General features: G+C 41.3%; 1 protein-coding gene across 1 annotated transcript; it reads right to left on the bottom strand.

Annotated features, from left to right (window-relative positions):
- Positions 1-101: 101 nt before the first annotated feature.
- LOC115566764 (doublecortin domain-containing protein 2-like) lies at positions 102-27,553 on the bottom strand. Its single transcript, XM_030392743.1, has 9 exons — positions 26,626-27,553; positions 25,229-25,283; positions 20,529-20,605; positions 20,132-20,266; positions 19,670-19,819; positions 18,792-18,846; positions 18,278-18,467; positions 2,889-2,959; positions 102-2,091 (listed from the first exon to the last, which is right to left on the bottom strand). The coding sequence occupies exons 1-9, from the start codon at positions 26,910-26,912 to the stop codon at positions 1,255-1,257; spliced, it is 1,857 nt and encodes a 618-aa protein (XP_030248603.1). The 5' UTR covers positions 26,913-27,553; the 3' UTR covers positions 102-1,254.
- Positions 27,554-27,658: the final 105 nt, after the last annotated feature.

The following is a 27,658-nucleotide window of genomic DNA, read 5'->3' as shown; positions in this document are numbered from 1 at the left end:
TCCAGCTTGTGTTTAGGTAAAATGATGAATGCATGGCTTGCAACGGAGTATCTTTTACTTTATGATATCGTTACCTATACTGAAATGATCCAAAGACAAAATTTACCGTCAGCGCTAAATTATTTTATTGTTTCACGACAACTGTCTTACACTTGATCGAAATAAAGGCAAAAGTACACAATCAGAGTCATCAAGCTGTAGTGAAAGAAAAAGAAAGCCACTACCAGAGAGTCATTTAGAAGATTCTTGTAGCAGCAGTAACTGAGGTGAACATATATATCCAGTCATTCCACCTAGACTGTCAAATCGGACAATTGCTGTCTTTATTAAGGTCCATACTGACATAAAAAGTTTTTACCACAGTTTTATTTTTGGACAGATTGGATCAGAGTCATCATATAATGAAGTGTCACGGATAAAGAGAGAATAAGCAAAGTGTGTTTTATTAAAGCCTCTTTTAAAGGTGCTTGACTGTGATGTCATCCTTTTTTTTTATTATTGTGGTAGAAGATAGATATGAATAAACAAATAATGACAAAAACATACAGTAGTGACAACATAACAAGGGATTATGATCGAGAACAGCTGAAGAAAAAAAGAAACTTTCAAACTAAACTCGTCACCGTTCACTTAGCTGAACATTCAGACGCGTACAGTACGCTCACAGTATCACACATAGCTTATACTTTTTAAAAAAGTTCATTGGTCTCACTTGCTTTGGAAAATAAACAAAAATACGATACATACAAAAAGCCATCTTTTAAAAACAAGCAGCTAGTACAATCATACCTGTTAAAAAATAACCATCTATATTTTATCTTAAACATTTAATTCAAGGTTCTGGCTATTCTTCAGTGCCCCTGCGTCGCTCACCACAGTGCTCACATACTGGAACAATAAAGCAGCTCTGGAGGTAACAGTGTGTTTAAATGAAGGTAATAATATGGGACTATGTCGTTAGCTTTATACTTTTTTTTTAAAACGTGATAGTTATGAGTAGATGTTTGATAAATAGCTTGCAGACGCATACCTGAATGTTTGACGGTGTTGCTGTGCCTGACATCGTTCAGCAGTCAGTCATCCAAAAGCTTCAGCATCGGAATTCTGTTCTCTTACCGCCGCAGACTCTACAAGGCCATCTAGTAAAAACATTGTCTCGCTTCCCTTTTCTTGTGAATTTGCTCTTCCACCTTCGTTATTTTCAAATTGCTTACCACTTTTGAGAATAACTTTGACATTTCCCCTATTTCTCTCCTAATCCTTCTCTTTCCTGCTTTTATCCCTGCCGTCTGCATCAGCTTCCTCCCCTCTCTCCCCGTTCTCCGTGGCGTCTTTGCGACTGGCGGAGTTTTTCTCCGCCGGGTCGAGCTCTGCCTCGCTCTCCACTCCATCATCTCCTCCGCTGACCTCTCCATTCACCTCTTCTCCTGACTCTTTGGTAGCCCCCTCTTTTGTTTCGTTCACTTCTTCTTCTTTTCCTTCTTCTTCTTCCTGGTTACGGTCGCCACCACTACCACTTCTGCCTCTATCCCTCTCCTTTGTCTCATTATCTGACTGAGTCCTCCCCGGGTCATCGCTGCTCTCGCTCTCTTTCTGTTCCTCCCCCGTGTCTACATCATTAACTTGCTCCGCGCTGCTTTTCTCCTCCTTTCCACTGTCTTTATCGCGCTTCTCTCCTTCTTTTATGTCTTCTTTGCCTCGCTCACCCTTCTCATCCTCGGAAGACGTACGGCTTCCATCCTCCTTCTCTTTACCGTCCTGGGTCTTATCACTGTTGCCACTGCTGGACCCCTGCTCCTCACCCTTAACCTCCTCCTTGCTCCCATCCGTGACCTCTTCCATCACTTTTTCTTCCGCCACCACCTCCTCCTTCTCCTCAGATCCTGCCGTTGCCTCACCCTGTTTCTCACCGTCTGTAAGCTCATTTTCCTTTTTCTCTTCCCCTCCCTCTTTCTCCCCATTTATCTTTTCCTCCTCTGCCTCCTTGCCACCAGAAGCGTCTTCTTCCACAGCGTTTGCAGCGGCGGCCTCCTCCTCTCCTGCCTTTCCGCCGTTCTCCTCTGCGGCTTTTGCGTCGTCGTCTGCAGGTTTCTGTGACAATGGAAACAAATTGACAGATCTAAATATGTCAGCAGGCGTGCAGTGTAATTGGATTGTTTACTTACACTTTTCCTGAAAGAGAGTGACAATTGATTCAGGGGGCACCTACAAATCAAAAGGAGCCAAAGCATTTTTCTTTCACGACCCTTTGTATAGGATGTCAATCAATGTGCAACAAGTAGCAGAGAAACAACATGCGTGTGAGCGTCAAGTGACATGTCTTGTTTAATATGTAATTACTTGGTAATTAAATTATAGGTATTAAATAATTATATAGTTCGAAAATATAATTCAAAGTCAGTCTTCTCATCACACATGGTCCAAATTATTCGTATTCTGTGTCTTAAAGGTCAAAAGGATGAGATTTTTATAAAGACAAGTACAATGTCAAAATCAGTGGTCGAATGTTGGTAACATTCGCTAACGGCAGCGAGCTAAGCGCTAATTACAGTCAGTTGGTCACATAATGTACAAAATCAACCGTTTGAACATTGTTTTCCCACAGACTGGCAACGATCAAGGCTCTTGATGCTGGCGAAACACAGATGCCACGTGATCCCAAGGGTGCTATGCTACTGGCTCGCAAACCTTGTTAGAAGCTGGAACCAACTGTCAGAATTCGTACACAGAGATACACAAAACGATCACTTTGGACCCGACAAACATTTTTAAAATGATTAATTCACAATCATTCTTATGTTGTAAAGGAATTCTGCGCCTTTCTACAAGATGTGTAGATTTTTTTGTCTACATAAAAATGTTATCAATATTATACACTGCAGGCTTACCTCTTCGGCCGGCTGGTCTTTGGGGGCTTTGTCCTCGGTGGTTCCATCGTCAGCCTTTGATTCCAGGTCATCTGGAAGCAGAGAAAAAAAAACAGAGGCACTTTGAAATGAGCGCCGCAAATATGTGAATGTCAGAGAAGCGTGGGCCGAGTTTTTACAGTGAAAGGCAGCCGGCCCCTTTAAAGTCAAGAAACCGATTTAAAGCGCGTCTGATGTTATGACATACACTCATGTGTTTCATCCTGACGTGTGATATTGTGTGCTGAATGGGCTTGTTCGGAGCAGCGTAACACGAAGGTGAGTGGCGGGTGTCATCTTGGCGTAGATGTTGCATTTATTCCATCTCGCACAGACTTCTCGAGACCAAATTAGACAGAACAGAGCCAGAGAGGTGACAAGATGATAGGAATTACATGGAGGACAACTATGCAAAGAAACGCTACATTTTACTACACAAGACAATCTCAGCTACTTGCTGGTAAATTCATGTTCATTTTAAAAGCCACACTTGCGGTGTAAAATCCTCATGCCATCATTTAGTTCTTCATTCTCTAATTTAATTTTACAGGTTCTTTTTTTTTTTTTTTGCCTTTATGTGCTGACTGCTTTTCGTACCCTGAATCCCTCAGTCAGAGCCCATTACATCATTTCAGAAATCCATAAAGCCTCTCCTATAAATAAGGGAGCTTTTTTATTTATCCTCCATTGAGTGACTTGTTGAAATTATACCTCTTTTATACCACAGCTGGTGTTTTCAGGCGTCGTCAAACACGGCACAAGAGTGACACCTGGTGACCGAAAGGGGAAAAAACAACCCCAGGACTGTATCAGGCGAGTAAACAACTTCCCCAGACAAAGGTCGTGTGCTGCGGAGAGACCAGGGAGCGTTTCACAAGCAAGAAAATTCAAGGTCGGGAGAGGATTCAGAATGCAAATGCCACATTAGACCACCATCATCTTCATCATTACTATCACCACAGCAGTAATCACTGTAATAACCCCGCAGGTGTATGAAGGTGGATGTTGTTCTCACCTTAACCGTTGTTTTTGTGTGACACACACAAACATACAAAAACATAACCCAGTTCCATCAGAGAGATTCCCTCAGGTCTCCACTCTTAGTGCTCATTCTCGTTCCCTGACACTGGTTTATTGACTTGAAGGAAGAAGAGACCCTGAATTTTCTGCTTGATTTGAAGAGATTTTGTTATCCGCTGGAGCATTTTTCACATTTCCTGACTTCTGACTAAACCGCAAGCTGCAGTCAAGACTATTCTACCCAAGAACTGTTGGAATGTAACAAAGTACATTTACTTTAGTGCTGTACTTAAGTACAACTATGTGGAACTTGTACTTTATTTTAATATTTTCATTTCTGCCACTCTTTATACAGTTCTTCTGTTTCACAATATTTCAGAAGCAAATACAGTACATTTTACTCCACCAAAGCTATTTTAATGATGTGATGCTACTTTTGATTGATTAAAAAAAATAGGTCAAACAAAATAAACAAAAAGATAATGTTAAATTATTATAAGTTCATTTTAAGCGACAATGAGGAACAAAAGCGGTGCGACACCACCACCTGCTGTGGTAAAGATCTTTGCTAGCGTAAAGGAACTGAGTGGCCGAGAGACCACAGGATGGATCGCGTTAAGGTAATGTATTTATGTGTGATACATGTGATCAGACCTGAGCACAGATATTAATAATAACTATATAAAAATAGCAGTCTTGCTGCTGATGGCCATGTTTGCTGTAACAGGTAATTTACAGTCATTGTAGACTGATTCAAAAACACTGTCTTAAAGTTCCTCGTAGTCACTTTAAGACAGCAATAAACTGATTACATTTAATTAAAATTCGCCCAATCTTTGCCTGCTTCAACATTAAAGTGATAAATAAGAATACACTAATACATACAATACAAATATACACCATACATGACTCTGAATTGGGCAATTCTACATAATTATTACTATTATTTGGTGTATATTTTCTAGTACGTTTGTTCTACAAGGAACTTTCAAATCTCAATTTAATACTGATACCTCTATACCTTGAATAACTATATAGGTTTGATTCCTGCCTAATCATATAGGAAAAGTCATGGTGGACTAAAACAATGTTGCAGTTATTAATCTTACATAACCTCATCACTGTGAATCCTGCAAACAGGATATGTTGCTTCTTTCTTCGACTGGCTTCCACAACAAATACACGCAGCAGCCACATATAGAAGTTAACAATCTTTTCTCTCGTGTGCTCGTAACACTTTTGTCCACATGAGCCACCAGAATCAATTCACGATGAAAGTTCCTTGTAGTTACATTAAGTCATTTCTTCAATACAGGATTTTTACTTGTAGTGAAGTCTCTTAACACTATGCTACTGCTACTTTTACTCAGGCAAAAGTCCTGAGCACTCTTTCCACCCAAGACAGAGTGTGTAATACAGACAAAATAACAATAATAGCAATATGAATACTATACAAGGCTGCCAGAATGTGTCCTGCACAGTTGGCCAGAGGAAACACCCGTCATCATTTACAGCCTAAACAACTGTGATACTCTCGGTCATCACATGAAGACATCACACCACTCGTTTCTGCCGAAGCAATCAGCTCAGCGAGGCAGGTTTGTTGGAGTGCAAAATTAATATAATTCTTTTTTCTTTTCTTTTTTTTCTTTTTTTTTTAAGTTTCCATGTGAACATGTGCATCAAAGGCCTCGGAGTAATTAACCCAAAACATCATAAGAGGAATACAACTATACGCTCTGATAAACAACATAATTACACACTTGTTTTGAAACACTGGATGAGACTGAACATTTCCAATCAGAAATAAGTGGCAAAAAAAAGAGTGGTGGGTAGAAGGAAAAAAAAGAAGAAAAACAGAACGGTGTAATTAATGTCTTTAATATTAGTTTCCCTTTCTACGCATACTGGTTAAAGAAGAAAAATGACTCGGGTGGAGATTAGAAGAGTTTATGGAGACATTTAATGCATTTCAAATGCAAGACTGATTGAAGTTTAGCTATGGTGGGAGATGAAACGCTATGGTAATAATAACGGACCTCTTTAAGAATATTTTATGGAAATCGCCCTGCATTCATTAACAGCGAGGGGCCGAACGATCGAGCGTAAGCAGCGAGCGCCGGATGAGCCGCCGCGACTCCAAACATCTTAACGTGATTTAAGGATGAGGCACAGGCTCATGAAAATGCTAAATCAAATTAAACACAATATTTAGAATCTCCCCTTCTTCATTAAATCCAGTAGATTTGTGTACCCGGCATCGCAAGTGGCTAGACAGTTTTGTGTATGTGTGTGTGTAAAGTGTCTGTCTGCCTTTTTTTCTCTTTCAGAATCGGGCATAAACACACACACACACACACAAACACACAGACACACACACACACACACACACACACACATAATTCCCTTTCTCTTCTACCTACTGGCACACAGGCACAGACAGAGCACACCCACATCTCAGGAGTAATGCTACGTGTCATCCATCAGCACGAGGTAAAACAAGGATGCAAGTGTAAGTGAGTATAATTACTCACATAAATGGCTCTCGCTGCCATTCTTATGAAAGGTAAAGTTATAAATGACTGTTGTTCTGGAGGAAAAGTAATAAAACACAACTGAAGATGAAGTGATCGCGGGGATAAACCACAATAATCTCCCACTCCTCGACAAACTCCATCTCTCTCTCGATATAAAAACACTGCATTCTGCCTTCCCCGCTGCATGATTTCAGTTTAAGGGGCACATACAGCAACAGTGTGCAGCATCTCTCTGATCTGTGTTTCCATTTGATGCGCACGTCCAATTCTGGTACACACTGGGGGGGAAATCCAGTGTGTGTTCAACATGATCTAAATACTATTCCATGAAATATGTATGGCTTGTATTGATCAACTTAATTAATAAAACAACAACGTATCACAGCAGAACCTGAGCAGTGTAAACAAACCCAAACATGTTCTCATTCCTTCTACAGTGAATGCAATCGAAGTTGAAGCCACGAGTTTAAACTCAGCAGGGATGAAGCAAGCGTGTGAATAAAGCTTTTCCTTTGTCGGACAGAAAAAAACACGCTAAATGTTATATCAGTGTGTGCTTTCATGATAAAGCTCTCACTCTATGTTGATGTGCATTACGTCAGTGTTTTCTTCAGTCCTCCGCTGCAGCGTTTGAGTGGGCAGCCACATCCAGCAGCAGCAGCGACTTGCGGGGTCTAATATCATGTTTAAAAGCTTTTCCACTCCTCCAGAAAGCATTTTTGAATAAATCCCATACAGTGTAGTGCAATCAAGTTCTCCACTCCACAGGAAATCTGAAGCAGACCAGGGCATGAATACATTTCCTTTTTTTTTTTTTTTTTCATCGCAAATGGAACCATGAATAGGTTGATAGAGGATGTATGTTGCTTTTAACAGCCGCGAAGTCTCTATGCCGGAGAGACCTGCTGTGTTTTTTAATGTTGTGCGAAACATTCACTCAAGCTTCTCCGGAAGCTTTTATGCAATTCTTTCAAGGATAAGATGTGAAATGTTCCCAGTGCTGTGACACCTCTTGAAAAAAAACCCAATGAACTGAATAAAGCTTCTGAGACACTGCATGACAATCATATTACTTCAACTCAGTGAATAATGGAAAAATAATTGGTCTTTTGGTATTTATGCTGCACTGCTTAATGAGAAAGTTATCTGAAAAACAACTAGCATTTAATGAGCAAACTTGTGACGGACACCAAACATCCACATCAGGTCAATCATAGCTGGTTGTTTAGCCCTAGAAAATGGAGGAATGCTAAACAAAATCAAGCCTCCAACACCAAAACTTGATGGAGCAATATGTCACAATTTTAGTTAAAAACATTCAAACATTAACTAAACTTACCAAAAGAATTAAAAAGAAGACATCTGCTGAAGTTAGCACACTAACCAACTAGCCCTAGCACATCTAGGTACAAAGCTCCTGTGCTAGCAGTCTGCGCTTCAATCTGCACTGCTAACTGAGCTAACAACAGCTATGGTTAGCAGCACTTAGCAGTTGTTCTGGTAACATGCTGCCCCCTATTTGTTTTGAGTGAATCATATTGCACCTTCCACCGGATGTTAAAGTTACGAATGATAGATTTTTTAACATTGATAGGCTATAGCAGCCAACGTATTACTATGTATTAGCTCTGTAAAAACATAGTGGAATAATGGCATCTCGAACAAAGAATGACGTCACACTGCCTCTCTGTGTGTTGTAATGTGAACAGAATCAGTACCAGAATCTTGATCCCAGTTGATTAGCACTGCCAAGTTTGAAAGCTGGACCCAAGTTATGTTAGCCTGCGCTGTGAAGCAGATACAAAATGGCGGTCACATGGTTACAATGAGTCTCGTATTGCGGACCAACAGTCCACTAAAATGTGTTTTTCTAAAAACACTGGAGGCAAATCTTGATCCATATTTGATCAGCAGTTGACAGTTCCTGGTGCTTTAGTGCAATACTAGTGATAGAGAATGTTGTTTGTTTCACTTTTAAAGCAACATTATGGAGAAATTGTCATTTTGTGCTATTTGGCGCCCCCAACAGCTCCTGAGTGGAACACCACTGTCGCATATACAAATCCCAGGTCTGTAACAATTGACAACTGATAAACTCATCACAGCATAATGATGTTGTGTGTTGAAAAAGTGTATGCTGAAGTAAACATGTATGTAGCTGTGATCCTACCCTCAAAATTAAGTTACATAGTGCAGAAACAAGTGATGGAAGGGTGGAGTGGCTGAGACAGACACACCACTCACCTCACTACGAGACACTGGACCATCAACATGATCTCAAAGCCGTTATTTTTAAGGTAAAAAAATGGTTACATAATGTTGCTTCAATGTAATACACATTTTTATAGCACCCTTTATGTTGCTGATAGGCTTGAGGAGACCCTCTAAAGGCCAACATGTCTACTGGATGTTCTGGGATATGCTCTGAATGCCACAGGCAGCAGTGCTACTGTTTTTCTTCTTTTTTTTTTGCCTACGTAAGAGCAGAATCTTTGTTCTCCCACCTCGGAAAAATCAATCCCTTAATGGCAGAGGTTGTAGTTTTAAATAAATACAAATCAACGTTTTTAACATGCAGCGTATTTATGCTTATAAACCACACGTGGAAAATTCATTGACATGGCCTCCACAAGCCAATTCCACTTTCAGTGGATTAGCTGTGCTGTGTTAAATAAACACTCAAGTCTTGACGTACTACTTAATGTACCTAAATCACTGCACACAACGCTCCCTGTATATCACCGCGCAGCGCAGTATATTGCTTATTTACACCCAGCTGATTTAACCCACTCAGCACATGACTGAGTTATGGTGGGGTGTAAAACAACACGGGTAGTAACTCGGAATGGTAATTATGAAATGTTGCCACTCAGCAAGTGTGCTCCAGTCACTGACCAGGGCCCTGTTAAAAACATTTGATGAGTGTATGGCCGTACGCCATGACAGCCGCCCAGTTGGTTTTAGTTTATAGTGATGCGACGCGCAGAAACAATCCAGCTGCTTTGTGTAAAATCTGATGACTTGACATTGTGCTCGTTCATCTGTTTCTCTCTCTCTATCATGCATTCACACAATACATTTCCATGTAATACATATGTTTATTACAAAATGTTTTGTTGCAGTTTATAAGGCAAAACAGTGAAGGTATAAAGAGAATAATTAGTTTGACTCTACATTGATTTTACACGTGAAATTCCATTTACTTGTCAGAGGGAGCACTTAACTTTAAAAGTGGCTGTAAAATGATTTTTTAAAAGCTTTTCAGGTGACAGATGTTATTAAGATGGAGCTGTAAGGTCCAGTGCTTTTAGAGCGTCACCCATACGGTGACTAAAAGTCACAGTATGTCGGCCTTTGCTGTTTCGATTCTGACCTTTATCTTTAACATCTGTCTCTTGTGAGCCTCTTCATGGAAACTTCATGGAAGTGCAGTGCTCAATCGCTGGAGTGTGCATTTAAAAAGCTTTCAGTCAAAGAACTCGGTGGAAACTGTTGGACAAATGCAGCAGTAATGTCTAGTATGACATATGTATTTTTATATTTTTATATATATTGTACGTATTTCAAGTGTATAACATTCATTGCATTAAAGGCATATAATGCATGATGTATCTGTTGATGTTTGTAAACACACGATTCAAAGTTGATTGTTGCGTCTTACTAATTTTGAATTTAAAATGAGATTGTGGCTAAAAATCAACCCAATCCTGTATCCATCACACATCAATGTAAACACAGAAATCTGATAATTGTAGAGTTTAAGGTTTAGAAATCTTGCCGTTGTTATGGTTGTATAGTGAATATGTATCATTCTGTAACTGTTTCCTTATACTATGGAGTTTATGTTCTTACCCCTGTCTCCTGCTCAGGGACTACAGATGTAAATGAACTTAAAACTAGTTCTGGTACAGCTAAGAAGATGCACACTGTCCCTGTCAAATATATATAAACAGAGAAATAAATAAAGGGCAGGCTCTCTGCAGAGACGGCGCCCACATCTAGTCGCCGTAAACCATGATTGAGAGAGATTATATTAGTGTAAGTCCATAAAAAAGTCTTGTTTTGAAGATGTCTCTGAAAAAATTTAGTGCATTATCTGTAGAGTGTAGTTTTTCAGCAGTGTAGAAAATACCTCTCATCCAGAGCATTGTGCAGCCAAGTGCTTAGATAGCTTTGACATTAAGTCAGAAGAAAGCTCTGCTTAACAGTGTTGCAGTCAGACAGGCGGAGTAATATTTATAAAGGTCAAGGCTTCAGTTAAATATTTTAATAATTTATGGACTTTGTTCTCTCTCACTTCTCTCCCGGTTGCTCGAAAACCTCGCCACAAAGCGCCCTTTTACTGTACAGCTCTGGTTGCATGGTGATAATTAAATTGGATCTGGGATCATCGTGATATAAAGGTTTATTCCAACCATCTTCCATCCAATCAGAATGTCTGAAATTAGATTGTTCTTGGTTGACATAAAAACAGAATTGTACACTTTGAAAGGCAGCATTTGAAAGTTTTACTTAGCAATAACTTCAGAGACATTTCCAATGGTTGGATGTTTGATTATGGGATTTTGAAACCCAGGGCACAAATACTGTGGGTTACTACAATGGAGAGAGAAGGAAAACTATATTTGTGTTCTGAATACGAGTAGAGCCCTTTATAGAAACAGTCATCTTATTTATCATCTGAAATCTTACCGATGATTTATATACATTTGGAAACACTTTAAAATAGCCATCAATAATAAATGGTACACATATAGTACACTTAACTTCAGTTAATAGTTAGCTGACTCTTAAAAAAAACAATTGAGTGCTTTATAAACCAGTTATTAAACTATTGCCAATGATGACATGAACTACATATTATTTATCAACCATTTACAAAGTATTATAAACATCAGTTGCAACTTAACAATACACAATTGATTACTCAATGGTTTCTAAAGCATTCTATTGTTTGTTAACTCTAAAAACAATGTTTAATTGACTGTAAATTGACCATTTATTAGCTGATGTTATTATAAAGTTTCACCATACATGTCTTTGCACCCTAAACAGCAATTTAGGGTGTAGTTCGGACTCAAACTGGTAAATGACAGAAATTGTCCAACATTTGAAAATGTATGAGGGACTGCATTATAGCTGACAGTGATGAGCACAAAGCATTCTCCTCATGCCAGCAACTCCAGATGCCCCTCTAAGCCCGGCTCTAACACATGATGTAAACTTCAGATCTGCACAAATGTCACATATTTACTCTTGCCATTTAGGTTGAATGTCAAAGCTGTTTCGGAGTCTCGGGGCTGATACAAACCCCGCAGATGATGATTCTCCTATCACAACTACTCCAGATGTGCGTCTACCAGCTCAAGCTAGAAAAAAAAAGAAAGAAAAAGAAACATTGAAAAGCGCGAGGCGGCCGAGATTAGACGTGACAGAAATGAAGAAAATTTGTGTCATCCAAAGTGTCACACGTTAGCCTAACCCTATACTTCACGTGTCACAGCCGGCGCTGTTGTATGTCACAGCTGAAACACTTGTTAACAGATTAATGTGGCAGATTAGTGCAGCTACCCTGCTCTTAAATCCAGTAATCCTGCATCAAAGGGTCATGACGAACCTTTTTCCTGCTCTCGTGAAAAGCGAGGGATGAAAGGAGAGGAAGAATGAAGGAAGGAGTGGGAAGGGAAGGACGGTCGTGTTGTCGGAAAATGTGACATGCGAGCGTGCGCGCGAGGGTACACTGAAAAACAGGCGCTTAACACACATAAACTATTTTTAACACGGGGTGCTCACAAACCACACTTTCTAAGAACTTGGCAAGGGGGAAAAAAAAGAAAAACTTCCTCTAAACGTTTCACTCTCTCATCCTTCGCCTCTGAGCCTCTTTTTTTTTTTTTTGACATAGGCACACACTTTAAGACTCGCTGCCTCTTTGTGCGCACGTCTCCTGCCTCCCGACGCTGTTTGGAATACTAGTTCGCTCTGACAGGAATTACAGATACATACGCTAACAGGGCTAATTCCCCCGAGGCGGCATCACATTTTATGACACCAGAGGCAGAAGGTTGATCTGGCTGGATGTGCGCGTGAAAAAAAGGCAGGCATAAACACGCTGACACGCTCACATAGGCAGCGGTCTTCATTTCTCCCACATTCAACCAGTGAACAATGCCAAGAATGTTTCCGTGATGATTTCTTTGAAATAAGTCTTGTTGAAAAATACCTCAACTTAAAAACTCCCTTGACTTTCGATTCAAACTCCTTTTTAGGGAAATAATAGGGACGGACGTAATGTGGAGCCTTCTATGTGGAGGGAAATGAATTGGCTCCCACTAAATTAAAAAAAAGAGGGCGCCAAGTGTATGAAAAGAAAGCAGCTGGCTCCTCTGAACAAAGTGGAACAAAGTAAAGTGGACGTCCTTGAGGGTTTCAATGCAAACACTGGCGAGTAACAGGGTTATTTGGAACTCACCATCTCTAGACTCAGAGATGTGGACAAAAGGCAAGATGAACCTCGCCGAGATATTGCGACCTCACACAAAAAACTGTTTCGTAGATGTTTGTGTATGAAGGAGCTCAGGATGTGCGTGTCCAATTTATCGCTGGAAAGTCTGAAAAATCTCAAGTGAAACCACTTTCTGGAGCCAGTACATCGGCTCTGGAACCACGTCTTAAAAAATACATACAATCAAATCAGCATAGGCAAGGTACAGCATCATGTTTGTCAGGAATCATTGTTTACACAGTCAAATGGATTACAGTCTGTCAGTCTGTGTCAAAGCTGCAATGTTGCCATACATCAGCACTGCAGACATCATCTAAAGGGATGATGCAATTTTCTTGTTTTGACGGATACCAATTATGTTAAGAATAGATCTTCATAACCTGGGAACCTTCATCAGCATCTTCATAACTGTTTATATGATATTGCAGTGTTGGTGTTGTTCCTACAAACATTTAAATCAATGTTGCTCCGGGACTACCACTTCATATGGCTGAGAAAGCAGGAAGCATGGCAAAGTGCACATAGGGAGCAATTTGTAGTGGTTGAACACAGGACTTTCACCCAGGAGCTCGTTATGTTGTTGATCTAATGTTTTTTTAGTTTAGTAGACTTTAGTTGACTTAATATTTGTAGGTTGTATTTATTTATAAGTTATAATATTTGTAACACAACAAAACAGCTTCATTGAGTTCATTTTAGTTTAAAACATTCAAAAATTAAGTAAATGCAAAGAATGAAAAGAAATAACAATTCTGACATGATATAAAAGACATCTATGGTCCCATCGGGCCTGAAAAAGCTAACTAACCTAGCTAACTAAGCTAACTAGCTAATGGCGGCTACAGATAGCAACAGTTAATGGTTATTCTGCTGGCCCCTATTTGTGCGGAGGATGACTTCAACAGCTGGCCATTTTTTTTAACAAAAAAAACCCCCTTTAACTACGTGTTAGAAACATCTCCCATTTGCACATTTTTTTCTGCGGTCCGTTTTTCCTCGAGTCTTCACGATACGCCATCACATGAATTGCGCTGGTCAGTCGCAATGACCGTCCTGGAGCAACATTAATAACAACAGTGAGAGGTCAATATCGGATGGCACTGACAAGGACACACACACGCAGTATTCTGCTAATCAAAGCAGCCACAATAGCGTGGCCCCCTCACAGAGAGGCATACACAACTCATGCTAGAGTCCAGATAATCAGCAGACGCAGCGGACCTCCTTCTCCTCCCCCTTCTGTTCTCTCTTCGCCCTCCCTCTCCCTCTCCTCTTATCCATACCTTCCTGTCTGTCCGTCCTTCTTAAGTACAAGGCTCTTTTGTTGATTTTTCCGGAGCAGCAATTTGGCCCCAGCGAGGGGCAGAGGCAAGTAAAATTCTGCTTTGATGACTCTAAATGGAGAGATTACCCAAATGAAAGGCAATTATCCAAACCCCGCCCATCCCTCTACCCCTCAGTATCTCTGGGCCTTTTTTTTTATTCCACCCAGCGCTCATGCTCCACCATCTCGGGCCATTCATCATATTCACTACTTGATTCCACCTGTACTCATTCTTTCCTCCTCTCCTCATTCCTCATAATGTTCTCCTCCCCTTCATCATCTCAACCTTTTATTCCCCTTTCTTTAACCTTCGCTCTTATCTCCCCTTCTTCTCCCTCACCTGTCAAAACACATCCTTTCTTAGTATTCTTCTCCTTTACCATTCCCGCGGCCTCTCTTTTTACCTCTCTTTCCTCTCTTCTCAAGGGAGTCATTAACCGAACTGGTCACAAAGGCCCTTTATGAACGAGAACACTGATAAACATCCTATTTCTATTTTGAGGCTAGCAACAGCCTGAACACGGGTGTGTTATTGAAGGCAAAAAGCCAACGCCGGACCAATAATTGAGCCAATTTAAAAGAGCTTCCGTATAGCATGTTGGCCGAAGCGTACAACAAGGAATGTGTCTTGTTGGTTAAGTCTTTTAAGCCAATTGTCTTTGTTATAGCGAGTTCAAATTCATTCCGTGACCTTTGCTGCATGAGCTGTCGCGCCGCCTCCCCCTTGTCTTTGCCGTCACTCACCGTCGTGTTCATTCTAATGAAGCAGAAAAGTCAGAAGCTTTACCAGACAGAAACTGCTGGAGTTATCCTCAGTCTGGCTCCCAGCAGCTGATAGACAGTGAATAATGGGGACCGGTGCAGCGACACACACGGACTCACACACACACACACACACAAAAAAAAAAAAAACCTCCCTGTCACAATAAAGTTAGCCACAGAACAGAGGGAGAATCTCCAGTTACGGGGTCACTCCGTCTCGATTGTTCATTTTTCTTCTCTATCTCTCTCTCTATCTCCTCATCATTCTCTCCCACTACCTTTCATTCCTCCTCCTTTCCTCCGTCCCTCTCTAACAAATACATTTATAATGACGTGACACCTTTATAATAATCTTTTGTTTTCACTCCAACGTTCCAGCACACCGGAGATCTGAAGTGTGGGTTTCATGCTGCGTTCTTTCCACAGCCTCTGCCAGTCAGACAACTTTTTTTTGGCCGGATTCCTTCTGGCAGCAGAGCTGGATGTGTTTACCTCCCAACCAAGCCAGGGCAGGGTTTCCCAAAGGGAAAATAACACCAAAAAAACACCTCTGTACTGTTCAACAAAGGAGACGTGAACACTGTGTTCTTATTGTGAAACTTAAAACACATCCGTGACATTTAAACTGAGCTGCTAATGGCTACAGAGCTCGTTTGTTCATGCTACAGCCGATGAGCAGCATTTTGGGAGAAAAAATGAGAGAGTCATGATACCTTCAGGACATCTTGATTAACAACTCTGTTCAGCACCATGGACAGAGACTGCACTACACCCGGCTACTAAGCCAATAGGAAAGCAAATAAGGAAAACATTAAAGGAGCAGTATGTAAAAATTGGCCACCTGTGAAATTCATTCTCCAAACAAAGGTGGCAGCATATCACCAGAGTAGCTGCTAACTGCTGCTAACTGTAGCTGCCATTAGCCAGGCAACACGACGAACCATGTAGGTAGCGCTCGTATTAGCTGGTGTTCTAGTTGTTTACTATCAGACCATCACTCTACAAAGTGGCTGGAGGCTAGCTGGTTAGCACGCTGACTTCAGCATGCTATTAATCTCCACTACACAACACATGGACGTGTTTTACTTGACTTTGAAACAGCTTCTTCTTCGCATTCTGTTGATAATTTAAGTTTAAAAAGAAAACAATTGCATGTATTGTGTCCTTAAATATACATGACAGCATCTGAAGACGACACAATAGGTCAAACAGTGTGGGGAACTTGATACGCTCTCTGAGCCATTCAAACGATCTCGTCTAATGCCTGATCTTGTTTTCCGAGCTGTCTGTCTGTTAATTCAATCTCTGGTCAATGTCACCCAAGGGGACCAATAATGCAACATGTTTTTTCTCCGTCTGTAAACGCGACACGCCACGCAAGCTGATGTGTGCGCGGGGATTTTGAGGGTGACATTACAGGTTTCAAAAAGCACACACAGACGGGGACAAAGACGCACACACGCATTCCTCATCCCTCTCTTTTGATGCAAAATGCCAGCTCCCCTGAACCACAGACACAATTCTCCACGCTCCCCTGGGCTCCTGCTGTCAACTCTCCTGCCAGACGAGGAAACAGGCAACATCTATCATGAGCCACCGGATGACGTAATGCGGCTCGTACCGCAGCAGGCGTTACATTAAGGTCAGGAGCAACATGCGGAAAATCAAAATCCCTTTTACTGTAGGATTTAAAAAATGCTCTCAATTCCCTTTCTAACATATATACACTGTGCAGTAAATACCATTCTTGAGGTGACTCTTAGCGTCCCAGAGGAACAAAACATCTTAATGTTGATGAGACGAGCGCCAGGTACCAGGTGAGCGCACAAGTAAAGACGAACCGGAGTATCTTAAGGACATTATAACACACTGATCATAAGCCCATAGGGTGACGTAATGTGTTTCTTGTAGAAGTAGTTAATGTCATCATGCTAGACCTACTTTCAATATTTCTTGCTCTATTTGTCTTGCAGCGCAACAGTGCCACTATGTGGACGTTTAAGAATGCAGCAGGTTACATAAGAATCCACAGGCCATGCATTACATCATAAATCTGCATATCTCACAAGCTGAGCTGCGTATAAATCCTGTTTGTGCAGACGTTATGGCAATTACTCATGGAAGAGGACAATTCAGTCACTAAAAAGGCCAGGGCAAGTTAAGAGTGTGATTGTGTGACACCGTCTTGAGAAGTGTTCTGAAGAAGGATCTTATCTCTTGAGCCAGACACCCATCCTCTTAATTGCACGAGCACCACCTGCCATCCACCTTTATATTCACATTATCTTTCATTTGTAACATTTTCATGCAAGCACACACACAAACTCCAACTTTTAATATCACATGTAGACGAGTCTTAACGGAAAATCAAGATTGTACTGTTTTGAATAGCGTGTAAGGCGATACAATATGTTACAGATGACGGATGATGTCAGCCCGCACAGTCGACTAAAAAAATACACAATTAAAGCGTTATTCCACGCTGGAGTCCAAGGAGTCATGCTGATATTCAATAATGGGGCATGTCAATATCACACATGTATGCACGCGTATTCAAATGTAGACACAATATTTTTTTTCTTTGCTTAAATTGTAAAGAAAATCCACTTTTTGAGTTGAGTTTCTATGTTTTTTCCTTTGTGCATTTGTCAACAAATCTCTTATACTATACCAAAAAAATCCACTAAAGGATCCACAGTACTGCCTCAGAAGCCAAATGTAATGTTTTTCCATGTTAATCTAATACGAAGTTGAGGCAAACTTATGAAATGCTGGAGAAAAGGTAAAAAAAAGTTAGACGCATTTATATCAAATGTTATGGCACCAATAGACTGGGCTACACGAATTGTAGTTTCATCAGATGATGGCAGTATACGCTACGTTAGACGTGGCTATAATAAATGAACTGTCAATAAACCTCAAAGAGGCAGAGTATGAGGCGAAAGAGGTTGCATTGACAATCAGGAGGACATGTGGGATTCAATCTAGGGAAAACATCTGGGAAAACCCTGACAGCTTCTTCTCTTCTTTGCTGTTTGAGTGGAAACAGCCGATCAGCCATGTGAGTCAAATGTTTGCTACGTCAGAACTTACTGAGATAAGGTGTTTCCGTCACCCATTATGCGGATTAACTTTTTTTTTCTAAAGCAAAAAGCCACCTCAAGCGAGCGTATCAACTTTTTATCTAAATTTTCATTGTCTTTATGTAATTTCATTCCCGTACCTGCTGCATGACTATTGTCAGAGACGCCGAGCGTCATGCTTTGTCCACTCCTCTTCTTCCTGAGGGAGATGAGTCTGGCCTGAGAGATCTCCCTGACGATGGATGACAGGTGCTCCTTGTTGCTGCTGGTGTGGCTCGGAGGAGATGCCTTCGAGTCTCCACTGTCACTGCTGCGGACCACCGACTTACCCTGGAGGAAACAGAAGTTGACGTCTGTTGAGTAGAAACTCAAAAACAGCTGCATTAAGACTATGTAAAATAGTTCTGAAGACTAACTGGCACTCTACATCTTTTATCCATCTACCCATCCCGCGATGACTTAACTGAATGATACAGAAAATCAAATACTTTCCTGTATCTTAAAAAGTTCTGTGCTGAGTCCTTCCACGTGAGTTGGTTCATATGAGCACTGCACAGTACACACGCTATGAAAATTATTCATTTCCAACTTTGGGATAATAAAAGAAAACAATCTAATCAAATAATTCACGCGAAAGGCACAAAATTAACTTACATTTCCATTTTGCTTGGAGAATCTGTAGATAGGCGGCAACGAGTAGGCTTTCATTCTGTAAATGAAAAAAACAACAAACAGAAAGAACTATTTTATTGAGGTGAAGACATGATGCAAGGTTCTTGAGAACAAATGTTATTTTGTAAACTCCAACAGAACTAAAGTTCATGTGAAAATGAAAAAAGGTTTTGATACTGTTCGATATTTGATTAATCAGTCAAGTCCCAATCTACCAAATAATATAGAAACTGCTATTTTCAATGAAGTTTACTGTTTTTGAACACTTCTGTGTGCATGTGAAATGCTGAGTATAATGCATTTAAACCACTGCAGTAGGAAAGGCTCCACTTTTAATCCCGTGCAGCGGATTATCCATCCAAAGTAATATTTGCCCTTGAGGGAAGAAGGTTTCAGGAGGTTTGAAAGCAGATTTCAGCCCTGGAGGAGTAATTAGTTTGCACACTGGAACACAAGACAGACCGGGCGATCTCCAAGAATCATCCCTGGTAGTCATAGTGTTGCTTTTTCAAATTTCCACCACTGATCATGAAAGACACAGAAATCTACATACTGATTGATGGATACTAATGATGTGTGTTATAGGTGGATGTTACTCATGTTAAATGTATCACTTAAGATAGTCTGCTCAGTGTCAAGTGTTTGTTTAAGGAATTTAGTGGGAAAGATATAAACACCAAATGCTCCTCTGTACGTTTCATGGAGGATTTACACAGGCGCAGAAATTCAAACTTAACTTATCCGTGTTGTCGAACAGATTGCAGATGTGTGACTGATAAAAATAACTAACTTGAAGTCTGCATTTACTACAAACTTATCAGACAACATGTTTTATCTCTACAGTGCAAGTCAGTGCGTACCCATTGACCCTCCTCGTCCCTGTGGGTTTGGTGAAGAGTAGGTCACTGTAGGGCAGCTTCTTAAACCTCTCTCTTCCCACAGCCACGTAAAGCTGACCGCTCTCCAGCTGATTCCCATCAGACACCTGGTGGCCTTCATAGGTGTAGAGACTAGAAAACAGACACACAGACAAAAGTCCCACAGGATCCCGTCATGTGTTTGTACCAGCCGGGCTTAAGGTGTGGTCACTGATCGAGATAGTTCAAACATTAACAAGCACATACTGTCTTTATGTGGCAACGTGCTGTGTGTTTCCGTCCACATACCATGAGAGCAAAGATATTCAAAAGCATCAAAGTGTGAAGCAGCTTGAAGAAAACTGTTATTTTTGCATCTGTCCGCAAATGTGAGCAGCAAGGTGCGAGACTTACCAATGAGATCATCTGCTATCAGTGAAGTGTGAGCATGTTTCTAAGCTGTACCTTCGAACGCCCCCGAGGACTCTCAGGCCCATCTTCTCTGTGATCATCTCTAGTATCCGGTCAAACCGGCCGAGCATCCTCTGGTGGATCAACAGTCTCATGGCGGGGTTCAAGACATCGCCGTTTGCTACCACACTAAGTAAAGAACATGCAAACAGAACGCTGACACAGCTCCCCTTGTCCCTGGGTTCAGTAAAGACATAGTTTCACTTACAAGTGAGTTCAGGAATAAGCAGTCTATGACATTGTCTGCTTCTTGGATACACAGTCAAAATCAGGGTTAAGAGTCACATACATATTATGAATTATACTCAAATGAAGGGATAACATTCAAAAGAAAAGGCACAATCAAAACAGTGTGACGTGGTTCATGTGAAACAGGGGAAACTGAACTTACAATATTGTACATGGCTCCTTGATGGGTTTGAGGAATCGCGCCGACACAACAAATCGATTAGGTGGCAGCGGTCTGGCCTGGAAGAGAGAGATTCACGATTAAGGCATCTACTGCTTTTTAGTAGTCAGCGACAGATCCCCTGAAGTAGTTGAATACTCAATTTATTGCAGGAGATTTAGCTTTCATTTTCACCCAAATACAATGATCAGTTCTCATTAAAAAGCTCTCAAATGCGCCCGGTAAAGGGTAAACTGGAGCGACCTTGGTGTAGATGAAAGTGCTCGACTGGAGACGCTGTTAATAACAACAACACAACTGCTCCCTAGCAACGATGGCGAGAGTCTTTCATGCTCTTTATACCTTAAATTCTGACTATGTAAGATGGTGTTATGTAAAAAAAAAAAAAAAAGATTGTTTGAACAAACTGATGTTCAACAACTAAAGTTCTGTCACTAAGTTGTTAGACGGCCATCTGACGAGCTTCGAATAACCTTCACTGATGCATTATGATTTCATTACTGCTTCGTGCTAAAATCCATGAAGCTGCCATCCTTAATCCAAATGTGTTTCACAAAGTGTTCAACCTGAGCCCCTTCAAGGATTGCTCTTTCATAACCAATCACGATACTGTCACCCGTTACCAATTTACCTGCGGGCTGTTCGCACCACCTCTCCCCGTCTTTTGTTGTCCCAACTTGACCTAACTTCAGAGGTATATATCTTCAGTTGGGGTTTAGGGACAGCTTTTGCTTCCCTGCGGAGACTCAGATTAACAGACTTGAATGAACTTCAGGGACTGTTTTCCTGCTGGGAGCACTGGAGTCCAGTTGATGAGGACAACATATAAGCTAACCCAGGCTCCTAAATATAGCAGCCCATGTCGGGAGAGTCAACCGACTAATGCTGTCCATCCTCTAGAGCCAGAGCAGAGGGAGTCAGGGCCACTCGGAGGGGCAACAGATTGATGCAGTATAACATTTTTGTTGGAGATAATAATACTGTTTATTCATTTAAAAAATCCATCCAATCCAAGCCATACATATAGATATTGGAGATATCTGCAGGTGGATGCTATAGGGTGGAGGTGGGGCTGAAAAAAACGCAGCAACACTGGTGCGGGGCGAGTCTCTAGCTCACATTAGCCGCCACTCCTTTAAAGGATATATATAAGAACAACACTTTGTGGCATCAAAAGATTTTACCCCGAGTGCAAAAAGAAAGAGCTATTGTGAAGACTAAAAGAATCCGTCTCTCATCTCTGTGACAGCAAAAGAATGAGCCCTCGGTAATCCTTTAAGGTTGTGAGGTTGCAAAGAGTGAGCGCTGCAGGTCCCGTCCCATTACACCTGGTAACCCACTGTGACTCTAAGACTAAGATCTGGATCCTGGGAGAGAAAGAGAGAGAGATAAGGGAGGAGGTATATTAAAAGTCCTCTGGGGTCTAAGAGTGCGCCGTGGCAACAGAGATGTGGCGGCCAAAAACTTGCTTCATTAAACCAGGAGGGGGACATATTCAGAAGTACGCCAATAACAAGGCATACGGCCGAGACACCTACAGGGACTGTATAAATAGTGATGTTCTTATATCACAGAAGGTTCATTAAGAATTCAAATGTTTTTTAGACTTCTGCTTGTTTAAAACATGCAATTGCCCCTCAAGCTATGTGGGAGACTTACTATTTCCCTCAGAGACAGTAATTAAAGCAAGCCAGGAACAAACAGGAACAAGAGAGGCATGATCACTAGGGAGCTAATAAATGTGCTAGATTTTCTTCTTTTTTCAACTGACAGTGATTTTTATTGGGCACGTGGCAGGGGAAGCTCATTTAAGTGTCCGTGCCCATGTTAACGGTTTCACTTTGTTATCTGAGTCCCTAAACTTGGTTTAGGTTTAATAAGCGAAAATGATGAAGTCACCCGGAAAGCAGGTACTTTTAACAATCAGCCAAAACCAAGAAACCAATTGCATCTGCAGAGTGCAGGTATGAGATGCAGCTAAATGAATGGGCAGAATCAGGGCTGAGTCCCCGTAATCATTGTTCTAAGGATTTTGTGCATAACTGGTGACAGAGCACTATGACCAGGGCTGCAGGGTGCAACTATGTTGGTCGCACATGCACCCAGAAATCTGTCAAACATTTTCATTGGCCTTAAATATAGCAGATTATTTTTCAAACAATATTTTTTAACGTAAAATAAAGAAAAACATGTATTTGTACAGTTTTTCCCGTGTACAATCATCAAGAAATGTAATGGAATTTAATATTGGGTGCATCTAAATCATGTGCTGGTGCACCTACATGAAAATGAGGTGCAGCCAGTGTGAAAAGTTGGTCCCGAGCGCTGATGATTAATTTCATCTCACTTAATCACTCCATTGATTTATTAACTGTTTATTGAATACAGGAGGTTTGCACGCTGTTTGAAGTGGGTCATCTCAAGCCCAGGTAATCAAACACAGAGCAAAAAAAAAAATAAAGCAAATTTCCAGGTAAAAGGAAATTTAACATCAATTAAGCATGAGTGAAAAAGTGACCGTTTTCTTATAGCAGGGAATATCGTCATCATAATACGCCTCATACTGATTGGTAATCTTTCCATAATTAGTCTTTCCTATAATGCTCCAGAATCAATGAGGACAAAAAACAAACATGGCAGGCATCCAGCCGGCTAAGAGTTCTCATCATTAATCGCCACAATCAGGCAGGTTAAGTGAGGCAGTGGTGGGGGGAAGCGGGGTCCTTGTAAACTAAATTGGCTCATTTTACGCTTGCCTCGTAATCACGGCAGCAACAACAAGCCCTCGAGGTCATCTGTGATTAACATGCTTCTTGCTAGCGGGTGATAAGACAAAATCAAGAGCACAGGGAGTAGCCCCTGATTCTCTTTGGGATTGGCAGCACTTACAGCCAAAGCCTTGCAGGTTCTGGTCAGGGAAAACTCTTATCTTTGAAAACTGGGAAAAAAATGGGCTTGCACACTTGGAGTACAGAGGATCCTGACTTAGACCTTGTATGACCCGATGTTTTCTCTGACTAAAACTAGCATGTCAACATTTTGCACCTGTTTTCTGCCACATTGAAAGTGGATGGAGTTAATATGATTAGGATTTAATCTGTGTACGCATCGATGCCTCACCTAGAACACATTTTATCATTAAGCACTAATAACTGTTTTTATGAAAGCTGACCTGCTGTTGACTTTCAAAATAGATGAGCCTGCGGGGCTACCTGAGTTTAAGCTGCCCTTGTTTTGGCCGTGACTTCATAGCTGGTGATTAAAGATGCATTGAAAGGCAAGGATGATTATGATCCATAAATCAATAATGCATGGCCATTGAGAAGACAACAAAGTGATTCTTTGCTGAGGACAACAGAGAGGAATGCTAAACATAACACCTCGCTTAAATGATCTTTCTAAAACCTTTACTCAGTGGGTGTGGGCAGGTGGGGAGAGGCGACGCTCCCAAATCCTCATGTATCTTGCATTTAGTGGCCGTTTCAGATGTTGATAAGCTGGATTGAGTAAGGATGATGTAACTGAAACCCTGCCTCGAAAAAAGGCACAGGCGGTGAAAGGTCACAATCATCTCTAAAACTGCATCAAAATAATACTAGAAAATATAATCTATTTAAACAATGTGAACATGATCTGCTTTCTTGTTCTCATACTTAACTTTGCTGATACTCCAGCTGAGGATTCAGGAAAAAAATAAACAAAGTTTTTGTCCTCTCTTTCTTTCATGCAGCTTACTAATAAGCGCGTTGTGTGTTGAAGTCAGCTGGCAAGTGAAGTGAACCGAATCAAGTGATGCTTCTCATGCTTCCAACTGCAAAACTAAAGAAGCTGGAGGTGGAGCGGAACATGAGGATCTTCTCTGACATGGGCACCGCACCCTAAAACTGTCTGGGTCATTGCTGCCCAAAGCAGGGCCCGTGAGCCAAAGCTGGTCTGACACTGTTCAGTTTGGACCACCAGATACTTCTACTGAGAAGAAGAAAAACTGTCCTGTTTTTGGGACAATAAAGGAATACTGATTCTGATTCTGATTCTGGAGAAGTAAACTTTTATTTTAAACACCATATGGATGTTTACCCTAATGGTAAAAAATACCCTTTAAATGTGTAAATTCAGTCATTAATGATTATCTTTTATGATTTGAAGATGGCAGACAGAATGACACTTTGCACAGGCAGTCAGTCACTTAAGTGAATTATAATTCTAGTCCCATTTTGCATCTTAATAATACGTTACAATAGGTGCTTGCTTTTTCACCTTTATCTTATAACACTTAAAAATGTCACCAGGAAAGGCTGCTCCTTAATGAAGATTAAAGGAACACTATCTATTTTGGGGATTACATTTTAATCAGAGGAGAAAGAACTGGCTCAGGTTTTATATCTAAACAAACAAAATCAACAAACCCTCTTTGTTTTCATGACTGAATAAACAAACTGACCTTAAAGGACAACACAGTTTCATACTGTTTTACTTTAATACATGAGTGAAACTCTAAATGAAATTATCTTCATGGAGAGATGGTCAAATCTTGAAGCAAATACACAGATACTACACTACTTTACTTTGGACATTTTACTGCAGTTGAAGCAAACTCACCTTCCCTGACATACTGGACACGTGAATGACCTTCTGACAAAATGAGAAAGGGCTTGCTTAATTTAACAGCACTTCTGCCTTACCTGCGCTGGAAGAGTCTGCATCATCTTCCTCCGTCTCAAGCCAATATGTTGGTAACTACGGACAAAAGATGAAGATGGAGTAAAGTAAGACTATGTGTTCATCACACACAGCACTCCGATTTTTAACAGATATTCCGTAACTCACAACAAAGAAATATGACTATATTTCATCAACTTAGGGTTGTCCATGTAATGGCACATTAATATATAGGAGAAGGTATCCATCGTATCAGGTTTTAAGTAATGTTTAACTAATGCATGACTAGTGATGATTTTATATATGAATGAATGGAGGAAGTATCATGAAAACATACAGTTGCATATACATAAACTGTCATGTACCTGGAAAAAAGCCAAACAGATGATTATCACTTCATGACTGACCTTAAAGGACAACACAGTTTCATACTGTTTTACTTTGGTTATATTTGGCGGACCCTGCCACCTTTCTAGCTTCAAACCATGTTCTGGGGACCTCACTGTCCTCTGAGAACAGCTTGTTTATTCAGTTATGGAAACGATAACTAATAAATTAGTTTGTATTACTTCCTTATTGACATTGTAAATATTAAACTTCTGAGTTTGGATTTCTTCTCCAAAACGACATAGTGCCCCTTTAAGCATATGATTTGTACCCTTACTTTAAAGTGACAGCAGTGAAATCTACCTCTCATACAGTGTGTGAATGTTTAGTTGGTGAGTGGTTTCGTGTTTTCATGATCTCTTGAATGGGAGGTCATTTTCCACATAGGTTTCTCTGAATGCAGAAGCAACAACGTGGTATATAGTGAGTAACGTACAGTGTGTCGTGTAGTATCGACCACTGAAGTGCGTTGTATATCTGCAGCGGAGGATGTGCGCCTCTGCTTTGTCAGGGTAGGTGGTGGCTCCTCGGCACCACTCAGCTGCTTCACCACTGCATGCTATGAATAACTTGCTGTGCAGATCTCATTATCTGCGGTTTAAGTCCACTTATTTTTAAGCCATGACTGAGCACTTCTCTCTCTCTCTGCGTGCTGATCTCACTGACATCACGCTGTGACTCAGCAGCACTGCCGCAAAACTGTTCACTCTAAGACCATGAGTCAGTGAGCAGGTATGATGCTCAGTGTCCAGCGTTACAGTCAGCTAACTGACAACATTGTGGCCTGTGGAACCCCGTTAGTGTGCGAGCAGTGTGACCCACCTGAGATTTGAATGACTTAGTATTAACGCTAATGAGCCTTCAACAGAGCAGCGTGCCTTCCTACAGGAAGGGGATGTGTCAACCCTGCTCACACAGTTAAACTGTATATATAATAATTCACTATTTACGCACATATATTTTAGGCTGAGTTATAGAGAGGGGCCCATTTGTGAGTAGTTATTATTAAAGCAAAAGGTAAGAGAAGCCTTACTCCATCTTTTTGAACCTCTCCCTCCCAGCAGCGACGTACTGCTCCCCGCTCTGCAGGCTCTCCATGCAGTCCACCTTGTGTCCTTCTCTCGGCGTGTAGATGTTCCTCACCGCTCCGAACGGGGCTTGAATCCCGCCGGTCACCTCCCTCAGCAAAGTCTCGAAGTTGGACACCCTCTTCTGGTTGATGACGATCCGGCGAGCCTCGTAGTAAGGGTCGCCGTTCCGGAACATGAAAATGCTCTTCACCACGGGCTGCGACAGAAAGTTTGGCTTCTCCGAGCTCATCGTCGTGCGTAAAAGTCGGGCTGGCGCGCGGCGGAGAGAGATCTTTGTTATGATGAACTGGCAACAGGTTGATCCCAAACTCGGGACAAAAGCTTATAGTCCATTATAATGACATCAGTGCTGCTCCATGAAGGGATACATGTTTTAAGGGTTGAGTGGTGAGGTACGCGGCGCGCAGATCTTGGAGGAGGTCGGCGGTTTGGACACAAAGTGGTAACAAACAAAAAAGGAGGGGGGGATAAAAACAGCTCTCAGGTTCAGGAGGAGGTTACCGAGTAAAAAATATGACTAAGTGCATGAAAGCGTGGATGTGTCCCGGCGTTGTCACAGGAGTTTTGGAAGAATCGCAATCCGCTGCAGAGGGAACGGGTGCAGAGTCATCCGCTCGGTGCGCACCACTACGCAGCAGGTAGTCTCTGTAGTTCCCCTACGATGCCGGCTGGGTACATGGGAGCTCATCTGTTGGGATGTATCTATGGGAACACGCGGGCTGTTCTCTCATTGATCAACAGAGACCTCACACCGCCCTCATCAGCAGGTAGTTCATCATTAACTGCTGAGGGGAAAGAAGAAAACAAAGGCTTTTAAACACACAATGTGTAGGTAAAATTTAACCAGCCGTGCAGGAGGAGAGCAGGGGCACCAGATCGATGCGTGTGGACGTTGTGAAGCTCTCCAGCAGCCACGTGAGGAAGTTAATTGGGCATCAGGAGACCAATTGGAAAACCCGGTGGCCTCCAGAAAGT

Source organism: Sparus aurata, chromosome 17 (assembly GCF_900880675.1).
Source record: "Sparus aurata chromosome 17, fSpaAur1.1, whole genome shotgun sequence".
Classification (NCBI taxonomy): domain Eukaryota; kingdom Metazoa; phylum Chordata; class Actinopteri; order Spariformes; family Sparidae; genus Sparus; species Sparus aurata.
The sequence above is the reverse complement of the archived record's forward strand: the minus strand, read 5'-3'. Positions and strand labels throughout refer to the sequence as shown.

Coding starts and splice junctions, on each gene's coding strand:
- LOC115566764 (XM_030392743.1), bottom strand. CDS start 26,912: ATGAGCTCGGAGAAGCCAAACTTTCTGTCGCAGCCCGTGGTGAAGAGC. Junction 20,606..25,228: donor TGCAGACTCTTCCAGCGCAG/GTAAGGCAGAAG, acceptor TCTCTCTTCCAG/GCCAGACCGCTGCCACCTAA. Junction 20,267..20,528: donor AAGGAGCCATGTACAATATT/GTAAGTTCAGTT, acceptor TTCTTTACTTAG/TGTGGTAGCAAACGGCGATG.